The 23632-nt window shown below is 35.7% G+C and overlaps 1 protein-coding gene across 1 annotated transcript in view; it reads right to left on the bottom strand.

Annotated features, from left to right (window-relative positions):
• The window catches only part of KCNH8 (potassium voltage-gated channel subfamily H member 8), a 433959-nt gene extending 410861 nt beyond the window's left edge, over window positions 1-23098 (bottom strand). The window contains exon 1 of the mRNA XM_053600548.1: window positions 22851-23098. Coding sequence (XP_053456523.1) covers window positions 22851-22926 — 76 coding nt within the window. The 5' untranslated portion in view covers window positions 22927-23098. The remainder of the gene's footprint in view (window positions 1-22850) is intronic.
• Between the last annotated feature and the right edge of the window lie 534 nt (window positions 23099-23632).

Below are 23632 nucleotides of genomic sequence, written 5' to 3'. Positions count from 1 at the left end.
GAAGAAATTAGAACCAGTAAGAATAAGAAAGAGACTTTGTAGCAAAAGATATTATCTTTACTTAAGATATGTGCTCCCAAGAACTTGTACACTTGCTGAAGAAAGGGTTGATCATTGAATTTGAATGTCCTTAAGTCTATGTAAGGAGAAAATCAACAGGTTCACAATGTTCCCCAAGTATCTTCCCTTCTAACTCTCTGATCCTGGAAAATGTTCTAAATTCATTAAGATTGAAACAGTATTACATTGTATGTGGTAATTCACTTTAGGAGCAATTAAACATTTAATTCAAATAACAATCAATTCTGAATAGTTGTGTGTCTGTGTTGGAGATAGAGTCTGGATAACTGTTAAGAAAGAGAAAAAAGAAATGGGAGGTTAAAATAAAGCAAGAAATTTACAAGAATGTTTTTCCTCAATAGTCATGTTTATAAAATGATTATTAGGCCATTTCTTTAAATATGTTAAAAAATTGATAGGATAAAATATTCACATAAAATGATAATAAAAGAAGAACATAAGATATAAGGCTGGAATACATGGGATATGGATTGTGTCCATGGATCTCAAATGGGAAAAATACTTGATTTTTTCCCCCAAATGAATATTTATGAAAAATAAATGAGATAATGTGCATGTTTTTATACAAAACATTGTGTATAATATCATAGATCATAAAAATAATGTTTTCGTTGTTTCACAAGATAAGTATATAAAAGATAAGTATATAAAATCTCTCATTCATCAGGATAATATTGATTAACCTTTGATAAGCTCCAAAAGATTTACTTTAGCTGTAGGTAAAATAAATAAATTTACTTTAATAATAATATACAAATAAATTTAATTTACGTTTATGGAGAGACAATTATGTGGTAGATAATTTTGTTGTAAAACAGGATAATAAAATGTATCTATTTTAGTCCTCAATTCTATTAAATTCCTAAAATAGTAAAACTAGATGGTAATGTCTCTACATTCCAAAGGAATATGAAAGACTTCACACAGGATTTTGAAATGAGGTAAACAAAAACCAATTGTCTACACTGATGTTATAGGAAGGTGGGATTGGGAGATTTAGGGTGAAATTTCAAAGAGGAAGACAAGGATTGGTGCTGACCTCAAGCCCGGAAAATCAGTCTTTAGTAACACGGTCAAAGAATATTCTGTTGAAACTCGGAGGAAAACAATTGGAAGAGTGAAAGACTGTGGCTGGCCAGCTGCTGTGATGGTGAAGTGAAGAGAAATTGCTATAAAATATGGCCTAAAAAAAATGTGGAAGCGTTCACTATTGATTTGTTGTAAACCATGCTCACAAAAGAGCCAGGTTAGGGATGTCTAAGTTCCGACCAAGAGGGACTATGGTGGGGGTGAAGTGATCCCTTTAAGAGAATCAAAAGAGTAACACTGCATATCTTGGTTGTATGGAAAAAGTCATAAGCTAGAAATAAATAAGATCACACAAGGAAAAGGAATAGGAAGGGATAAATCCTCCAGCATGCTGTGTGTATGTGTGTGTGTACAGGAGGAAGTCTCATGAAACCAAGAAAACAAACACAAGCTTTGTTTCAAAATGTCAGTGACAGCTTACAATAGTTAATTACTAAGTAACTACCCTGTTTCCCCCAAAATAAGACATCCTCTGAAAATAAGACCTACTTACAGGAAAGATAAGATGTCCCCTGAAAATAAGACCTAGCGCATCTTTGGAAGCACACCTTTTTCTGCTCTGTTTCTCTCCTCCCTCCTCCAAGCTCAACCCTGGAAGAGCCTGAGGCAGCCTAATGAATGGAGAAAGAGCAGTGTAATCTCCAGGTGGGCAACCTTCCGCTGCAGGTGGCCAACCTTCCGCTGCAGGTGGCCAGCCCAAACTGGACCTCTGCTAGAGGAGAGAAGAAGTTACCATTCCAAGGGAAGATGGAAACTGGACCAAATCTTTATTAACTGACCTCAGTTTCATTTGAGAACTATGGAATCTAAAAGACCTTTTTATTTGCTAACATTAATTTCATCCAAGTAAAAGGAAAGAACTGCCTCCATAAAAATGAACAGGCCATTGTCCTCAGTTAGTAAAACAGGTACAATCACATGATGTTTAGGCTGTTAGGATAAGATGTTTTCAAGTTTCTTACTAGACACAGAACTCATTTCTCAAAGGAAAGCAGAGGCAAAGCTCTACATGTAAAACAGCTGATCCCAGAGTTGCCCTAGTTGGGAGAGGTTTGGGAAGCTGTAAAGGAGAGAGAGGTATGTGGCAGCCTCTAAAGTATATGCTGAAGGATAATTTAAAAGCCAACTCTGAGATTATGCCTTCAATAGATAAGCCTTTGAATTCATAATCATACTTGAAGTGTTTTTTTTTGTTTGTTTGTTTCATCGGTGAAATGAGAATTCAGTAGCTCCACATACTTTCTGAGGAAACTTGTTAATGAGCTTTAACACTTTAAACAACTTTTAATCCTTTGAACACTTCCTGAAAGCTGTTTCTCATCCTCTTTCGTATCTGAAGATAATTGTCATGTGACTGGGGAGATATCCCAGCACCCCGAGGCAGCACATGCGTCTTTCTGAAGTTGACAGCTGCGTATGCTCACCCAGGTCTGGAGGCTTCCGAGTACTTCAGCATTGGTTCAAACAACAGTCTTAGCCCTTTAGAGCTGTTAAGTCCTAGGAGCCCATTCCATACAATTTATAGATGAGCAAACTGCAGCTCAAAATAAATGGATAGAATGAATAGAATGGGCAATTAAAAAAAAAACATTAATAGATACATGTATCAACTTGGAAGAATCTCAAGGGGACAATGTTTACTTATTGTAGGATTGTATTTGTCAGAAAGCACTTATTATAGGATTGCATTTGTCTAATGCTCTTGAAATGACAAAACTATAGAGAAGGAGAACAAATTAGTGTTTGTTAAGACTTAGGAAGGAGGTGGCAATGGCTATAAAAAGATAGCATGGGGGAATCTTTGTGAAAGAATCATTCTATGTCCTGAATGTGGTGGTTGCTCCTTGAATCTACCCACGTGATAGAATAGTAAAAATAGCATAGAACTGAAAACACACATAGACACACAAATGCATACATGTAAAACTGATGAGATTTGAGGAAGGTGGATGGATTGTTCCAATGTTAATTTTCTTGGTTATGATATTGTACTACAGTTAAAGAAGACGTTACCATTGGAAGAAACTGGTTGAAGAGTATATGGAATCTCTCTGAATTATGTCTTATCTGCATGTGAGTCTAAAATAATCTATAAAAAAATAGGAAAATACTAGAATTTGGGAACAGTAATTGGATTAACATTCCCTTTGTACCTCTCATGCTTTGAATATTTTCAATAATAAGCAGCTACTGACTTGTAAAAAGCCCTAAAAAGCAATAATGCAGGAATATCTAAATTTAAAGGGAACAGTGGGATCACATTCCTCGGTCCTAGATTTTGCAAAAAGAAAAGTCAATAGATAATCTTTCCTGCTGAAGACAAATCTTCAATTTGTAAACTGACATTTAAATAGAAAGTCTTACAAATTATTAGATTTAAAAGGAAACATTTGAATAAGCTATGACCCACATTCATAAGTCAGAAGAAACATTGCTTCAATACCTAGGAGGTTTCAGTTATGCAAATTTTTTCAGTTCCCTCATCCAGCTCTTTCTGGTAGCCATACATACAATTTAAACACACAGACAATTAGGACAAATGTCCCCAGTTCCTTATCTGTAGAATGAGGATAAAGCCTCTGCAAGGCCTATCTTATTCTGTTGTGAAGAACAAATAAATGAGAAATTTGTAGCAGAAAACAAATGGAAGTATAATACTAACCTGTCATAATATTCAGTAAATGCAGGAGGCTGGTTATTGTGGCTCTGGTCATTTACAGCTGACATTCCAGCTCCAGCTGAGTTGCTTTATGCAGAGCTTCAATAGTATACTAACCATTAGTGATTTTTTTCACCTGGTGCCAAAGAACTCACATTGATGACTTTGTCAGAGAAACACAGTGGAAAAACTGTCTATGGCCTAAATCTATAAAACTTGCTTTAAAGGTACTAGATATTGTGCTTGCTTTTTGTTGCAGTGTGAAGTTTAAGATTGCCTGCTATCCCCATCACCATCCTTGATTTGACATTTGACTTTCAAAGAACCTATTAGTTTTCTTATTTTTGTCCTCAAGCCTAATGGTAAGTCCATTATTGGACAGCATTGCTGGAAGGTAATTCAGCAAAATTTGGTTCAGTGTAACTAGAAAAATTCCTCACATCATAAATGCTTTTAATGAGGCAGGAAATTTTTTGTGTGTTTTGAAAATTCAACTTATATTTGAGGTTTTAGCCATGTGCTAGGGGCAAGGTATACACAGGTCAGCAGGACCATTTTAGCTTACATTCTTGTAGAAGCAGCTGGCTGCACAAGCATCATGCAAACGTGGGCGTTTTTTGCATGTGCAGTTTTTCATCATATCGAAATATTAAGAACGTCTCTTTTTTAAACAATTTTGTATAACTTACAAGTAACATCATAAATCTTCCACTCTATGGTATTCATTTTAAATGTTAACTGCAGTCACCTGATGCTTTCTGATGTAAAAAATTAAATAGTAACTGCAGGTGAGGAAATAAAAAAGCCATTTCAAGATAAGAAAATATCATTTTAGGGCAGCACCTGTGGCTCAAACGAGTAGGATGCTGGCCCCATATACTGGAGCTGGTGGGTTCAAACCCAGTCCTGGCCAAAAACTGCAAAAAAAAAAATAGAAGATCTCATTTTACAAAGAGACATGGCTAAATGTTATTTAAAGAATTTTTAATTTTTAAACATTTTTCTCTCCAAAGATAACAATTGTAAGGCAAAGGGGATCAATTTTATTATTGACTTAGATTCTCCTTTGACATATAATTTTCAGTGCCCTGTCACTGTGGGAGGGGCATTATTCTCCCACCTAGGCTGTCGCTGAAATTTAGCACAATTAATGGGATATTAACTCACATGACACAAGCCGTCTTGAAAATCGTTTGTGATAACAGGCTGGCTTTTTGCTACCTCTTCCATCACCACAGGAGCATGCTCAGTCCAGTATGTCAGGAGACACATCTGGACTAGAAATGCCTGGCGAAGCTTCCCACGCCAAGCCAATACAGCAACACAGCCTGTAGACCATCTACAGTGCATGAGTGAGTCCAGCCAAGATCCCACAGCAACCCTGCTAAGCCCAGCCTGGATTAGGTGAATCTCCAGCCAACCCACTAGTGTATGACCCATAATAAGCAGTAGATAACTACCATACCAAGCAAATCTGTATTATTGACAAAAAAATCCCAAATATTAACTTTAATCTGATTTTACTATTAAAATAATAATTTTGTGCTATTAATTCTGATATCTTCACTGTTAATTTTTACTTAAGTCTCACACACTCCATAATTTGGATCTGTACAAGTAACAACACACCAGAAAAGGCTGCTCACCAAGAAGTCAAAAGATGAATCAGATGAATTGCAGAATCTGGGTCCTTCCAGTGCTGTAGTTATAACTCTATCCTACTTTCCACCATTGCAGAAATCATTTTAACAGGTTTGTTGAAGTCTAAGTAACATACATTAATTTCATGTATATAGAATTTATATAAATCTGATAAAGTTAGGCTTAACAGGTGTGTACACCCAGAACATCATCACCACCGTCAAGATAGTGACCATATCTATCATCCTTAAAAGTGTCCTCATGTCCCTTTGTAATTTTACCCCAACTTCCTCCCCTGAGCATCCACTGATGTTTAAATGTTTAAATGTTTAAATTCAAGTTAGCATGGCATTGTCGTACAGGGTGGCCATGAAGTTCGTGTGCAATTTAAATTTAAAATTGCGCATTATTTAAAATTGCACATGAAATTTATGGTCACCCTGTATAGACTAACTCTGAATCTATCAAGCTTCTGGACTTGTGACACAGCTCTTAAATCTCCAACATCAGTGGATCATTATCCATCTGGGTATTTTATTCTAACAAGGGAGGTAAATTCCTGGCTAATGCACTAAATATTGCTTATACAACATTGCTGCTTTGCAACATTATGGATTGAGTTTCCCAAATGCTTCTTAAAAAGCATAAAAATACTTTGCTAGCGTCTCACAGTGAAGTCAAGTATAAGAATGACCATAAAGATCTCGATCACAAATGTAACATTTTATACTTTAAATCCTATTTTTTGCCTTTTACTAATCACAGCCTGTTATTGTTAAAATTATGTGTATAATGACCAGTTTCGCTACTTAAGAAGTATGTGTAACTTTTGACAATTTATTCAGGCTTTCCGACCTTCAGTTTCCCTATCCATAAGTTAGGAATAAAAACATCTAACTTGCAGTGTTGCGGAGGTTAAATAAGCTTAATGATGGTGAAAATAGCACTGAATTCATGGCACTGAATTCATGGCTACTCATTAAATGTCAATTCTCTTTTCTTTTCCCCCTTTGAAGTTAAAGCAGAGTAAAATTAAAGGTAGTGCATATGTTCTCCAAGGATAAGAGGAGAGTGAGAGCCCATCCTTCTGTATTAGGTTTGTGACGAAACACTTAGCCTCTCTAGAGCCCTTTGCTTCCTCGTCTCTAACACGAGGATAATAAACATACGTAGGAACAATCATAGAACAATAGAGATCCAAGTTATTTCCACATCAAGGTTTTTAGCATGTCTAAATTAAAGATATTATCAAACATGGTTATAATAAACTGGTCGACATTTATTTTAATATTTATATTTACCCTGAAGGGGTAAGGGACATTGACCCTCTGTACAGTCAAAAATTCTCATGTACACTTTTGACTCCTGCAAAACTTCACTATTAATATCCTACTATTGACCAGAAGCCGTACTTATAAACAGTTAACCCATATGTTGTATGTTAGGAGTATTATATACCATATCCTTACAATTAAGTAAGCTACAGAAAAGAAAATGTGAATAAGAAAATCATAAAGAAGAGAAAATAAAGATTTGCTATTCATTACGTGAAAATGGATCAACATAAAGGCTTTCATTTTCATTATCTTTATGCTGAGCAGCCTGAGGAGGAGGAGGAAAGGTGGGTTTGCTGTCTCCAGAGGCTGTAGACTTTTGAAGTTCAAACCCTTGTTGTTCAAGATCAATTGTACATTAACAGTTTAAAATGTGGTATAATTTTTTCTCAATTTCATTAATCTCCCTCAGAATACCATGTTAAAATTAAATTATTTAAAAAGTCCAATTTCTTGAAATTTGTCTTTGGAACTTTGGAGCAGGCAACAAAATCTGCCTACTTCAAATGAAGTGAGTACAATGTAGGGTGAAGATGGTAGGAATGAGAGTAAGTCAAAGGACAAAATAATGTATTTGCATTTCTATGAGTATCTACTTTTTATTTCTAATGGGTTTCATCATGTTGATGAAACTATAAAATTTATTTTTTTGCAAAAATATTTTGAAATTTAAATTTTTTCATCTCAATCCAGGTTAATACAAAAGATGTAAAGTCTCCATCTCTTTTAATGACTGAATAGTATTCCATGGTTTACCTATACCTCAGCTTGTTAATCCATTCCTGGGTTGGTGGGCATTTAGGTTGTTTCAACGTTTTGACAATTACAAATTGAGCACTGATAAATAGTCTAGTGCAAATGTCCTTATGTTAAGATAATTTTTTTCTTAGTAAAACATCACAAGAATGGAGAAGCAAGAATCCAATGTACTCAATTCTAATATGAAGGCAGTAGATGATCTAATGCAAGGTGGGGGTAGGGGAGTGAGGGATCAGGGAGAGAGAAGGAGTGAAGGAGATGGGGGGTCACTGTGTAAGGCACACCTCTTGAGAGCGGGACACTATTACAAGAGGGACCTTACCTAACAAATGCAATCAGTGTAACCTAATTCTTCGTACCCTCAATGAATTCCAAACAATAACAAAAAGTGTCTCAGGAATGGAAGAACAAGTATCCAATGTACTCAGCTCTACTATGAAGCTAAATTATAGCTCTCCTATGAAGGCTATAACCCAACTATAGCACAAGACTATGGGGAAAGGGCCAAGGAAGGGGAAGGGAGGGGGGAGGTTTGGGTGGAGGGAGGGAAATGGGTAGGGCCACATCTACCGTGCATCTTAGAATGGGTACAGGCAAAACTTACTAAATGCAGAATACAAATGCCTACATTCAGTAACTAAGAAAATACCATGAAGGTAGCTACATTGAACAGTTTGATGAGAATATTTCAGATTGTATATGAAACCCGCACATGGTACCCCTTGATTGCACTAATGTACACAGCTATGACTTCTTAACAATAAAAATAAATAAATAAATAAAATAAAATAAAAAGAAATTTAAATTTTTTCTATAAAATAACACATATATCTTTATGTTAGCAGAAAACAAAATAATAAACTAAGTACAATGATTATTTTATTACATTTTTGCATATTTAAGGCATGTATTTAGCCATATCTATCTCCTATGCCAAGTTTCTGGTAATATTCTGAAGAGTATGTCTTTTGTCTCCATGAAATATCATTATTTTTAACTTTTTCATAAAATTATCTATAATTTTCTCCAGTTGTGTTTTTATAGTTAATAAATTTGAAATTGTTGACATCTTCAATGAACTCATCACTATAGGCCACAAAATTTAACTGAAAAAACACTCTGTCGTTACTAAAATGACTTGTAGGAATATAGCAAATTATGCTAAACAGAGGATATTCTCAGTTCTACTCCCCCCCCAGTTTTGCTATCTTGAGAATATTCTTAATTCTATTTTTCATATTAGAAAGTGCAAATATTTCAATATAAATATTGCCTTTCATTTTGCCTCACTCAGAGTGACTGCCTTCAAATAACATTTTATAATACAAAAATTTACCACACAATTATCTGTATGATTCTTTTTAACCTTGCTCCAAATTTATTTGCTGCAAAAATCAGGACTGAAAGTAAAAACAGAAATTTATCAAAATGTTTTCCAAGGTGAAATATTCGAAAGGAAAATAAAAGATTTTAAAATAGCATTCCATACATCGTTTGAGTCTTCACTGTTTAATTTTTCCTTGTTTATATTTCAATATCTTTCTCTCTGCCAGTTTTGTTTAAAATAATTGTTATTCTTAAAATGTTTCAAACCTCCCATGATCATACTAATGTGCACAGCTATGATTTAATAAAAATAAATAAAGAAAAAAAAGAGAAAAAATGTTTCAAACCTGAAGTTTTCAGTATATTGTTTATTAAATACTTTGACTAAATATATTCAAGTAATTTCAAATAAAATCAAAAGCAAATATGAAAGACTCATTTAGAAAAGACTGTTAACATTGTTGAGTACATGTACTTACAGTGTCTACAAGTACTAATTCAAAGGCTCAGACGCTTCAAAATTCTGACTGATGACAGGCAGTAAAAAGAGAAACCATGTACTGCTTTGACAAATATTTTTCTGTATTTAACATTATAAATCATGTAGTGTAATTACTGTAATTAGGTCTTCATACATAAAAATATTTGGTAATCTTGATCACTACAGCTTCTGTAGTGATTTATAGAATATAACCATGGGGGGGCACAAAAATAAATTACAAGTGCACTACATCAAGTCCAAGAATATTTATGCTTCATACAATTTTTTAATTTCGTTACCATTTTCCTTACCATGACTCTGCACTCTACCAAAATTCACATTCATCTTGTCACTACAACACTAATAAATTTATCTGTAATGATCTTTTAAGTTGACTTTACAGTAACATTTTACAGTAACATATAATTTATCTTCTACAGAATACATTTTGAAAAGCTTTACTTAAATCCGTGAATTAGATGCAAAAACTCAAGCATTGTTACAATAACTGATTTTCTGTTGGAAAGCCTGATGGCATTAATACTTGCTAAGTTCTTCTGCTAATAACAACACACACATTAACAACTGTTGTTTCATTTTTTTTTCTACACACACAATTAAACTTGGGATCCAAAAAACCCCCCCAATTTTAACAACACAATAGAACAAACTTTTGGTTCCCTTAAAAAAGAATGAATTGCAAGATCATTTATCTAAGTAAAAGAAGTTAGACCAAAAAAATGCTACACAGAGTAGTGGTCCTTTTTCTGCAGTAGTGGTCCTTTTTCTGTTCCAAGACACAAGCAGGTGATAGAAATTGAGGAAAGTATGGAACCTCATTCCCTGAATAGGAACATCTTTCTGTTCATATCTTCTGTACACAAATTTAATGCCTTTTCTATCTTTTCTTTTCTTTTTTTTTTTTTTTCTGAGACAGAGTCTCACTATGTCACCCTTGGTAGAGTGCAGTGCACAGCAACCTCAAACTCTTGGGCTTAAGGGATTCTCTTGCCTCAGCCTCCCAAGTAGCTGGGACTACAGGCTCCTGCCACAACGCCTGGCTATTTTTTGATTGCAGTTGTCATTGTTGTTTAGCAGGCCCCGGCAGGGCTTGAACCCACCAACTTCAGTGTATGTGGCCAGTCCCTTACTCACTGAGCTATGGGGGCCGAGCCTGCCTTTTCTATCTTAACTAAGCACTTATCAAGTACTCAGCCATAATTGCTGCAGTTTGATACTTGACAGAAAAACTAGCACAAATTTCTTCTTCCTCCCTCAAAATTTCACAGCTATATTACTTGTTCTTACCCCAGACCTTAGCAAGCTCAGCATAAGATTTTTTTCTTTCCTTCTTTTTTTTTTTTATTAAATCATAGCTGTGTACATTAATGCAATCATGGGGCACCATACACTGGTTTTATATACAATTTGACATATTTTCATCACACTGGTTAACATTTCACATAAAGGAAGCACTTCATAACCTCTCTTTGGCATATCCAAAAAGTGTTACAACTTTGGGGCCATTACTAAGTAAAATAAGAGTTAGTTGAACACAAGCAACTGTCACAGTGTTGTGACAGTTGGTCTAATAACCCAAATGACCACTATGGGACTAAGGGATGGATAGCACATGCAGCATGAAGACTGGGGAAAAGGGTGATTCAATCCTGGGTCGGTCAGAGTGGAACAGCATGAGATTTTGTCAGGCTACCTAAAATGGCAAGCAATTTAAATTTATGAATTGTTTATTTTTAGAATTCTTCATTTAATATTTTGGGGCAGTCGATTACTGAAACCATGGAAAGAAAAACTGCAAACAAACGGGGGAACTATTGTACTGTGTGAGGTTCATTACTATTATATTCTAAACAAAGCAAAACTGTAGTGATAGAAAACAGCTTAGTAGTTGCCAACTACTGGAATTAGGGGGAAGGCACTGACCTTAGCGGGTGAGGATACTGTTCTAAATCTTGACTGTGGTCTTGGTTACATGACTGCATGCACATTACAAAATTCATTGAACTACACTTAAAAAGAGTGATGTTTATTATTATGTAAATTATAACACTAGAAACCTTACAAAAAATGAATAAAATACAGTCAGAAGAGCAGTCCTTTGTTCTAAATGAAAAGTCATGTCTCACAAAATATGTCCAAGATAACCTTCCTTCTGCATAACAAATAATCATTTTCAGGTATAATCTCTTTAAATCAGCTATTAATTTTTTAAGAATGTACCAATGCTTATTCAGCAGATTTATGTATTCTGATTTTAATGTGGTCAGCTTTACTGGCCAGAGAGCATCCATGACAAACATAAATATCAATATTTTCTCAACATCAACTTTCTTAAGAAATTAGAATTTAATACTTCATTAAATATATTTGACATTTTTTGAGGTCACTAATCCCATAGGAGTTTATTGTAAAATTTTTGTTAAATACAAAAAATACAAATCCACTCCACTTATATTTCACATATACCTAAGCTATAGTTTCCCATAATGTGAAACCTGTTGACTCCACTAACTTGTAGCCTTATAGCTTCATGCATTTCAGACTGTAACGTTATTGGTTGGTATACAACATGCATGGTGTTGTAGAAAAAGAGACTAGATAATAGATAGATAGATTGATATGATATATGATATTTGTGTTTGAAAAAGCATGAGATAAAAATATGTGCTATTGTTAAACATCTCTCGGATTTAAACACAAGTTAAAGTAAGAAATATATTCACTACACAGGTATCTGAGACACTATTAGACAAAGTCATAAGCTATGAGAACTAACTGGAAATGTATCAACCCATCTTGGCTCTGTTTTAATGCAACCATTAATAGTATTATTAAAATATGAAAAATCACCAGGTGGGATGTCTCATGCCTATAATCCTAGCACTCTGGGTTCAGGAGTTCCAGACCAGCCTCAGCAAAAAAGCAAGACCCCATCTGTACTAAAAATTAAAGATCAGTTGGGTATTGTGGCTGATAGTCTCAGCTACTCAGAAGGCTAAGGCAAGGGGATGGTTTTAGTCCGAGAGTTTGAGGTTGCTGTGAGCTAGGATGCCATGACACTCAACCCAAGGCACTTAGTGAGACTCTGCCTCAATCAATCAATCAGTAAATAAATACATAAAATTTAAAAAATAAATAAAATATGAAAAATCTGGCACACATGCGAAACCAGATGAGATGACCTTATAATTAGCACAAGCATAGATGTGTAATTTTACTCACTAATCCAATAATGCACATAAATACAAACAGAGAACATAAACCACAACATTATATACACATACAGCATATTATACACACATACAGCATATTATACATATTATATCTGTAAATAATCAGTGTAATAATCCTTTATACATATTATATCTATAAGTAATCAGTGTAATAATCCTATATATTTGGGGATATTCAGTAATATGGCCAAGTAACTTCTTTTGAAAGAACACAAAGAAAGTTCAATATTATAAATCTGTTTAATTCATTTTGTTAATTGATTCAATATAAAACAAAGAATGGCTTTGATAGACGATGAAAACTCAATTGATAAAATTGCCTAACAGAATGGACACATAAGAAAGTCTCATAATAAAGTAGAAATATATCATAAAATATTTACTTCTCAAACTAAAAGCCAGAAAATACTTGCTAGAAAAAAATAAAATAATTCCAGTTAAACTTAAGAACAAGAAGGGTTTTCATATTATGGGCACTATTTTTTGACATTGGCCTTAAAATAGCAAAGTAATTAGTTGAAAAAAAAACCAAAGGGGAAAAATAATAGTTGTGAAAACAGGAAATAAGAAGGCACAGTTTTTGTCGTTTGAGACAAATGGTAATTCTTACCTGAAAACACCAAGAAACCAATTGGAAATTATTACAAAAAATAAAGTCAGTAAACTGACTGGTTTAAAAAAAAAGAAAAAACTTATAAGAGTTAATAGCCTTCAAATAAACAAACATGACTGAATAAAATAAACAGGAAATGTGCAAGTTTTATGAAGTGCCCTCTGAAAAGACATAAACAATAGAAATACCTAGCATATTTTTTAGATGTGGATTTTCAACATAATAAAAATGTAATGTTTCCTGTAGGAGAGTCTATTAAATACACTATGAGATTCTACTAGACAAGCTCATATTGACTTCCACATAAGTACAATTAGCCAATTAAAATTCCATAGAAAAAATAGTGGACTGAGAGTTTTAAGACATAATATAAAACTCCTACAATAAAAATGGTGGTACTAACAAATAAAGAAAAAGATGAATGAATGTAAAAGGACAGAAAGCCAAGAAACAGAAAGAATTACATAAGGAAATACAGAATATGATAAATTAGACACTTCAAATTAGTGTACAGAAATATAGAATATGATAAACTAGACTTTTTAAAAAACAACTATGTCATTTATTTAAAATGTCTACTCCAAGGAATTTTAAATCAGCATGGAGAATATGAATTTTTGAATACTGTTGTTAGGAAAATTGGATAGGAATCTGGAAAAAAATTAACTTTGATCCCTAAATCAAACTCAATAGATCAAATTACATAAGTTATTAATGAAGAGAACAAATTGAATATACAAAATGAAATTACAGTAGAACACACAGGATATATTTTAAAAATAATCTTAGAATAGTAATCCATCTCTAAGCATGGCACAAAGCCTCAGAATCACAACAGAATATTGATGACTTCATGTAATAAAAGCAAAAGACAAATGAAAACTGAGAAAAGCATAAACAATTCACATTACCAAGAAAAGGTTCATTTTTTTTACTATGTAAAGAGGTCAAACATGTCACAAAAGAGAATAACAATTCAGTTAATAAAGGGACAATAAAACATGAACAAGAATGCCCCAAAAAAGAAATTTAAGTAGCTGTTAAATATATTAAATAATGTTGAACTTCTTTTATAGTTTACAAAGGTACATTAAAATTATCAGAAGCCACTTTTCATCTATTGATATAAAAACAATAAAAGTGATAGAATAAAAAAGAATATACTGAAATGCTATACAAATTTTTAGCCATTATTAATATCCTCCAAATAATTTTACAACTTTTGACTTATTAGAACCCATGATACAGTACATAATATGAGCACTGTGCAGATAGACAAGAGCTTAAGATTTTTATTAATCATGTATCCCCTAAAACTTGATACCACACCTTCCCTGGGAGAGAGTGGGAGGCTGGTTTTTAAATGACAGAATTTATCTTAACTGAAGTTGTACCAAATTAGCACAATACAAGTTCTTTTTCGTTGCCTCAGTCCCGATACCCTTGTTCTCCTCCATAATTCACAGAATCACAGAAGAAACATTTACCCAGGTGTTAAAAGTATGCCCAACTTTAGCTTCTACATTAGTATCTCCACTGAAGGAATAGCCAGAATACCACAGGTAAGGACAATCTACTTCTTGTCAACCTGGGCATTTGATATTTTGATAACATCTGAACTTATGTGTATTATCTCTTTTTCTAGAAAATGAAATAGAACATGGTAAGACTGCTAAGTGCTCTAGTCTCAGTCCCCCCTAGTTCAAGAACAGGAAAAAGAAACTCATGTAGACTGACAAATACAATAAAGATATCTGTCCAAAAGAGTTAACAGAACAAAAAGAAAACCTAGAAAAAAAAAGTTGTAGGTTAAATTTAAGTGTTGGAAAGCTAGGTACTTGTATCTCTCCCAGTAAATTCATTGTAGAGAAAAAGTAAATGATTTCTGTTAAAAATGTCACTGGTACCTGATACTGGAGAATGTATTTCTCCCAATAAAAGCAGACTCAAAATAGGCAGAAGAATTTCCTGTATAAGACCTAACAAGGTAAAAATCCAGAATCATATCACTATGATAACTATGAGAGTTAGAATATCTTCACAGGGAGATTAGCCTCCCGGTTGAAAAAAAAAAAAGCACAAGGAAATACTAAAGTCAGCAAATTCTATGCACCAAAATCTCAACGAAAATGGATTTCTTTTTTTTAAAAAGATGGACAGTAGATTTTATTTGAAGAGCAAACTGCTTTGCACAGTAAATGCATTTATTAGTTATAGATATGAGTCCTAAATACCAATTTTAAAATACTGTTTAAATGACAAGTACTTAAAGAATAACATATGAAAAGAAAAATAAACAGCACATAAAGTAGAAATGGCTAAAAACTTTGGAGAAGAAATCTGTTTTGAAGAGTCAGAAACTAGAAATGGTATCACAGACTGCCCTAGTCTGTTTACACTTAGTATATAAACACATTTTAGAGGTAATATGATACAGTAGAAAAATCACAAACTATAGTAGGAAAATCACAGGCTAGTGTGATATAGTAGAATTGTGAGATTGAGTTTGGTCATTTTTGACTTGACATTTTTGACTTGACCTGACAATCTTGCCAGGTTGATGGGTTGTGGTAGCATTGCCATAGGACATAGACTGTATGTAGAGATGCTTAAGGTGGTAGTCACTATTATCACCAGAGTTTAATAAAAGACTTCAATACCTTGACCTTGTGAAAATAAGGGGCAGGAAGGCGGAATTATAATCTAGAATAATGTTACACCACTAAATGTAATCACACAATACTGAATCAATGGAACATCAGTTATCAATGAAGGGAAATAAAAGTGATTAAAAGGTGAATCAGCCCTGGCTTTCAAGGAACTTGAAAATCTTTTACTCAAGGAAATATTTATTGAGCAAAAACGTTGTTCTAACTTTAAGTCTACACAACAGGAATAAGAAATGAATAATGACATAGGGCCTCAGGAAGTTCATAATGGAGTGTTAAATACATGCAATTACAGCATATATGAAAGCTGATTAGGGGGATGAGCAAGGTATAGAGCAGATGACACCTAACCTTACTTGGAGTCTCTTCTATCAAAGAAGGACTTTGATAGAATGTCACCTTTAGCATGGATCCTGAAACGTGAGTCTCAGAGGCACAAATGAGCTGGGAATTTAGGATGACTATGTCTGCAGCCTGAGAGGTAGTATTTAGAAGAGATTCTGGAGTATAACCTTGGGGTCAGGTGATGTTAAGGATTTTGCAACCCGAGGTAGAAGAAAGTCAATGGATGTCTTTAGGCGGGCATGATACGTGATAAATGGTCATATTGTTTTTAATGGAAATCACTCTGGAAACAAGGGGAACTGAAGGGGTGTGCCAGGAAAAAGGGATTGATAGCCACTTGGGTCTAGTTGCAAGAAAATTGAAATTGTGGTGGTATGAAAAGAAGAATCCTAGTTAAAATAGAAGTAATGAAGAGGGAAATGAGGTGCTAAATTAGGGCATTTCTGTAGTACAATGTAAGAATATTGATAACCAATTAGATGTGTGGACTGTCAAGGCTGACTCAGATTTCTTGCTTGGAGAATTGAGTGGGTAGTAATGCCAATAAGGGGGACAGAAAACATGAGAAGACTAATAGGTTTCATAGGCTAGAGGAGATTATTAGTTCATTTGGGGACAAGAGAATTTTGAAGGGTTTAGCGAGATTGATAGTTGTATTAACAAGCATAAAAGAAAAGCAAAATAGATCTTTCAACGAATTTATAAGCCAAGAACTGTGTTTGTTTAAATTACTGAGAAAGCTCCTCAATTGCTCCAGTTGCTAAATATGGACTATGCTGTAGGTAAAGTTGAAGTTTCATCTTTTTTGTTTGTAGGCTTTGCTGAACCAAAACGGATTTAAAACTTGGCGTTTAGATGATATCAGCAAATACACATTGCCAAGGTGAAGCCTACTATCTTTACAGCAGTTGCAATTCTGTACCTTTTACTGCTGGCATTTCTCCAATCATCTTTACCGGGACTGAATTCTAGCAAGCTCTCAATCCCTTTTCTTCACCACAGGCATATTTCTTTTCTTTTCTTTTTTTTTTAGAGACAGAGTCTTACTTTGTCACCCTCGGTAGAGTGCCGTGGCACCACAGTTCACAGCAACCCACACCCACGGGCATATTTCTATAGTAGAACACAGGGGGTGAATAGCCCTGGAGGAGAAGAGTATTTAGCTTTGTGGTAAGAACCCCTTCCCTAAGAGAACAATAACTCCCTAGGAGAAATAGTTATTCCTAAGGAAATGAACAGTTCTGTTCCAATGTATTCCATGAGATCCTTATCCAAGTAAGTATGAAAGCATTATTAGAAGAGACAGTAAGAAGAAACATCTTGAATATCAAGGTTGACATTTCTTTTGTATTATGCTTCAGACTATAGAACATGGGATGGTTGAACATTTTGATAGTCATTAAACCAGGCATAGATGACACCCTGTTCTTTACCAAGACGTGGAACTATCTCCTCGCATAGCTTATTAGGACAAAACACTCTGGCTTTGAAGACTTTCTATGTCTGGCTCAACTTCCTTTCCCTTGTCCCCACCATCCTCTAAAATACCAGTTATTCTCCCTAATGGCTCTTTTTAGCCTCAATGACAAGTGCACACATTGGCAAACGGAAGAGAATATTGATTTTGTCCCATCTTATATGAGACCATCATTCTCACCCCAAAGCTTTTATTACATGAACACCTCCCAGATCATTCCCTCAGAGGAATTATTCCTTCCTTATCCAAAAGTGCACAGCCCTTTGTCTGTTCCTTCTGAATTATTCTTACCCACTTCCAATCTATACTATGGTAACTTGTGCATATGTTTTATTGCCCCACTTGAGAAAAAGATAAGCTTCTTTATCCCAAAGATCCTAGAAGGATGGTTTTGTATGTAATCAGCATTCATTAAACATTATTGGAGAAATGATTGAATGAATAAATAAAGTATATGTTTCTTCAGAGAGAATGTGCTCCTCCCAGAAGCTGTTGAGTCTAGGATATGTCAGAAACTATACAGTAATTCAGTACCCTCGATACAAGCCTTCTGCAAATGTTTCATATTCTTTGTAAATCTCATTGGCTAGAAGAGGTCTCATTGCCCTAGCTTTTGGTCTGAAGGTAATACTAAATGCTGGAGCCTAGAAAGAATATATTATAGGCATTATTTCTATTCTTAACATATTAGATATCCATTTTTCTATATATAATGATGTCAAAACAAATTAAACTTTTTAAAAGACTATACAATAGGGCGGCGCCTGTGGCTCAAGGAGTAGGGCACCGGTCCCATATGCCAGAGGTGGTGGGTTCAAACCCAGCCCTGGCCAAAAACAAACAAAACAAACAAAAAAAAAGACTATACAATATACAACATACCTTTTTAAAATTATCTGTATATTTCACTGTATATTTCATTTCATTGAAATAAAGGCATTTCTGGGAAAGACATAAATCCATTTTGTTTGTTTTTGAGACAGTCTCACTCTGTCACCCTGTGTAGAGTGCTGTAGCATCCTTGTACATAGTGACCTCAAACTCTTGGGCTCAAGTGATCCTCTTACCTCAGCTACAGGCACCCATCACAATACCTGGCTAGTTTTTCTATTTTTGGTAGAGATGGGGTCTTGCTCTTGCTCAGGCTGGTCTCCAACTCCTGAGCTCAAGAGATCAATCCACCCGCCTCTGCCTCTTAAAGTGCTAGGATTACAGGAGTGAGCCACCATGCCTGGCCATAAATCCAATTTTCATAAGTTAAACAATTTGTTCATTGTAGGAAAGTTATAAGAACCCCTGTGGTAAGTTCTTTGAAGAGCACAGAATTCATCTACAAAGTCAAGAGAACGATCGTGGGTACCTTGTCCTTGCCCTTGTGCTTCTAATGTTATGAGATCTATGTACCTTTTATAAAGTCTAAAGATGAAAAGAAAAAAAAAAAAACATTGAGAACTGCCTCTGAAAGGAAGTGTCTCAATTTTAAACAAATTTTCTTAGACCATTTTGAATGGGCTATATAAAAACATAGGCAAAAAATAAAATATATGCAAATAACAATGACTTTCTAAAACATCATTATTTTGAAACTTTTGAATCTCCTTGATAGAGTTTACTGGGCTATAAACTTCCTTTAAAAATTAAATTTTGTCTTAGTAACCTCAAAGGGAAATAAATATTCTAGCCAAATTTTGATATGGCTGGAAAATGTAGGCTAATTCTCCATTATGTTTGAAAATGAATACTTCCCTCTGAAAGCTTTTTATCTTCATTTGTCAAGGGGTACTCTAGCAAATATTTGTATTAAAAAATTATTTTTTTCAAATATGTACTAATGTATTCTCCAAACATGCTTTAATTTTGTCCAGATTAATATTCATGTACTTTAAGCCAAAGTTTACTCAGAAAGATTTTTTTTAAATGTATTTAAAAAAAAAAGAAAGAAAACAACTCCGTAGGAGTAACGATGTACAGGCCATGATGTTAGGAGTATGTGTGTGCTGTCTTAGGGAAGTGGTTTGAGAGAAGTGTTACCATATGTAATAATTCAAAAAAATTCATTGGAGTCATTCCTCCCTCAATGGAGTATACACAGCCAACATTTGAAAGGTTATTAGCTTTAAGTCTCTATTACAGTTCAATTAAACACAAACCAGAAGAAAACAGTTCAAAAGTAAATATATTAATTTTATATAAAAGGTATAATAAGATTTATATTTTTAAATAATATGATCATATTGCATATCAGAAAAATAGCCTTAATTAGTGGTATATAATTATCTTTCAATCCTAACAGAGTTCACTTCTTACATATTAAGAGAAAAAAATATTGTATTATGTAAAATAGTAAAGTGTTAGTAGGTAATAAAATATATTATTAACTTCTGTTGTGCTGCTCTGTAATACTACCTTGATGATAAATTAGTAAGGTTATATTTTCATATATTTATTTTATTTCTGGGACAGTTTTTAGGAGATGTCTTAAACTGTTTTTATTATTTTCCATTATGGTAACAAATCCATTAGGCTAATAATAATAACACATGTTGGATAAGTTAGCAAGGTAGTTTGCTAGGTTTATAGTATGCATTCCTAATTTTTTTCATTAGAACTGTCAAAAACAAAATAAAAAACTAGCATGACTGTAACAGATATCTTACAAATAAAGTAGGAAATATACTAACTCAACATATTACATTTTGAGTAAAATAACTTTATTCACTTTATAGCATAGTTTTTATTTGTGTAGGCAGCAACTTTCAAATTTAAAGCTTGCAAATACTTTTCCTTACAAAAAAAATAAATTAAAGCTATAACAAATCAAGAGAAAAAAGAATGATCATAGAGAAGAATTTCAGTGATAGTAACTGTATAACTATATCCATAAGAAAAGACAGTATAAGATAAAATCAATATTTAGCTAGGGAAATAATATACCCATTATTCAAAATACAAAACTTTGTGGCTAAAAATTTACTCAAGGTATTTTCTTTAACATTTCAGATTATTCAAGTCATCCTGTAATTCAAAAATGCAAAGAAAAGAAAATGAGAAAATAAAATCCTCTTTCATTGAGTGGTGCTTCTTGGGAGAAGAAGTGTTCATTAAGCTTTAGAAACAAACTCTTGCCAAAGTCAACCTTTATGTACTGATCACTTTGAAATTTGTTTCACTTATTGCCAGATTTCATGCAAATTGGTTCCCTCCGAAATCCCACAGATCCTGTGTAACATACACTAAGCATGGTCTTCAACAGAGTTTTAGAATTTTCATTATTCTAACTGGTTAAATGATAAGTGATGATGGTCTTCTCAAAAAAGATTTAAAATTTCTAACCTATCTTTTGACGTTAGTGTGTAGCTAAAATAGAAAAAGAGCTATTCACAAGTACACCCATCTCTCCCTATATGCCCCTCTGGTTTACCATGATGTAGTGGGAGTTAGAAAGTGGCGCTGTAGCAAATTCCCAGGGCCGTGCTGGGATGATCACTATGTATCACACTCCATTCAACTTTAAATGACAATGAGATAAGCAGCAACCATTTTCCAAATACCTTGTTTTCAACAGATGCATTCAGGATCAATGTTTAGAGCATTTTAGCTTGAGATGTTCTATTTCAAGAACAAAGATCCTCATGAAACTGACCCTTTCCTCAGGTAACCTATGGTGGCACCCACAATCATGCATGGTTAAAGACAACAGTGGCGGTTTTGTGTAGTGCGTGGTTTGTGGAGGTAGTGGCGATGGCAGGGACTTGTTCTAGACTATTTTTCTTATTATCATCTAAAGAAAGCACCTAATAGCATTGCACTTCACTTATACTTCCTGACACATCTACGATACACAAGAAGAAAGACAAGCTAAGCCTAAAGATAAAAACACCAAAAGAAGTGACCCAAGATCCACACCAACTATCATAATTAGGCTGAATGTCAAAAATCAAAATTGAACAGACTCAAAGTGATTCGTTTCTTTTTCATGCAAACTTTTCCAGCTGTTCCTGCAGTAGGATGGTTCTCACCCGGATAAAAGTGTGTATCTATACTACTGGAGTGGAAATGGAATTACAAGTGTTCTCTCATATCAGCTCCAAGAAATAGACAGCCATAGGAAAAACAGGGATACTTGAACACTAACTTCTAAGATAAATGGGTTTCTATGGGTCTTGTGAAGTAGAAAAAAGGAAGATGGGGCACAGGGGCAGCACAGTCCAGAAGGATGGTGTGGGTTCACAGTGAACCAACTGAGAGCGTGTATGGGGTGGGAGTAGACGCTCCTAAATGCAGGACCTTAGTCTTAGGGAAGATCCACAGGGTCCAGCAAACAGCTTGAGAAGCGTAGAAAGGAGCAGGGACCTGACCATGGTCCTGAAAGAGAGAACCTTCCATGTCATTTCCAACAGCCTTCAGCATCTACACAACACCCTCCTCTCCACCCACTGTAGCTTAAACGAGCGAAATTTCCAACATTTGTCCACAAAAAAGTCAAAACTTTCTCTTATGTTCACATCAGCCTTTATAATGCACAGCTCCTCTCCTTGAGGGTAAGCTAAAATGAAGATGTATGCCGCCCGGGCTCAAAAGCAGGAATCAAACTCGCAACACTTAAAATTCTGCAGACAGCTTACACTGGGCAATCCTGGTTCCAGTTTACAATTCTTAACTCAGATGGGGAATCGTGACTCTCGGAAAGACTTCACGGAACGAAGCCCCGTGAAAGGACCCTCCAAACTCTCTATGGAATCTAGGGAGCCTGGAAACTCTGCAAGGACAAGGTACGCCACTATCCCCATTTCACCTCATAAAATTGCAAGCTGTTTTCCTAAAGTTACACAAAAAATACGGATCCCACAAGGAACACAGGCGTCAGTCTTTCTTCGGGCTGTTTTCCAGCCCTTACAAACCCAGTAAGTCAAGAAAGCTAATTACTATCTATGCCAATTCAAAGTGTTAATACCACACCAGACCCTGGAGGAAAACATTTCTCCGCACAAAAGACATCTTGGCAAGAACAGAAGGCAATTCACTCTGCTGGTGAACAAAGTGAGGTGGGGACAAAAGTAATGCTTATGAGAAATTTTTTTCTCAGAAAATACCGTACAACTCGTCCGAGTGTGAGACTTACGTGTTCCGTCAAAACGGGTAGCGATGGTGTCGAGGAAGGTGTTCTGAGGCGCCAGTAATCCCTTCATCACCGGCATTTTTCCAGCGTGGTGTGAGATTCTCCATCAAAGTTTGTCCACAAGGATGGCTCGAGAGGAAAGTGCCAAGAAAGGAGCAGGGGAGCTGATGACGGAAGGGAAGGGGGGCCTGGGGTGGCGATGGGGCCGATCAAGGGAAGGGGGAGGATGGAAAGAGAGACGGAGCGAGGTCCAGCCGCCGCCGCCGTGGCCAGCGCAGCCCCGAGAGCGCTCTCCGCGCCCGCCCGGCACAGGCTCAGCCCGGCGCAGGCTCCCGCCCGCCCCCTCCACCTCCCCTGGGTACCGAGCCCACCGCCCACGCCCAGTCCCTCCGCTAGCGACAGTGCCGGCCAGGCGCCTTCGCAGGGTGCCTCGCCCGCGGGGAGAGTCCGCGGTGGCCTGGGGCGCCGCGCCCTGACCTGTCTCCGGGGTCGCGGAGGACGGCGCTGGCAGCTGGGCGAGGCGCGGTGGCGTGGAGCCTCCCGGTCTCCAAGGGGCTCCGGGAAATGCGAGAGAGCGTGACTCCCACCCCCCAAGAGCCAGTGAACAAAGACCCCTTTGTTCCCGCTCCGTCCCACTCCCGAGGAGACTGGAGTCCCGTGGGTGTGGTATTGGAGAGGGGGAGGAGACAGGTCCGGGCAGGTAGCCGGCCTCTGCCTAGAACTTGGGAGGGGGGAGGCCCCCAGTGGTGTCCAAGGGAGCAGTGGCAGCCAGGAACCCCGGGGGG

The sequence above is a fragment of the Nycticebus coucang genome, chromosome 8, assembly GCF_027406575.1.
Source record: "Nycticebus coucang isolate mNycCou1 chromosome 8, mNycCou1.pri, whole genome shotgun sequence".
In the NCBI taxonomy this organism is placed as follows: Eukaryota; Metazoa; Chordata; class Mammalia; order Primates; family Lorisidae; genus Nycticebus; species Nycticebus coucang.
This window is presented reverse-complemented; position numbering and strand designations above follow the sequence as displayed.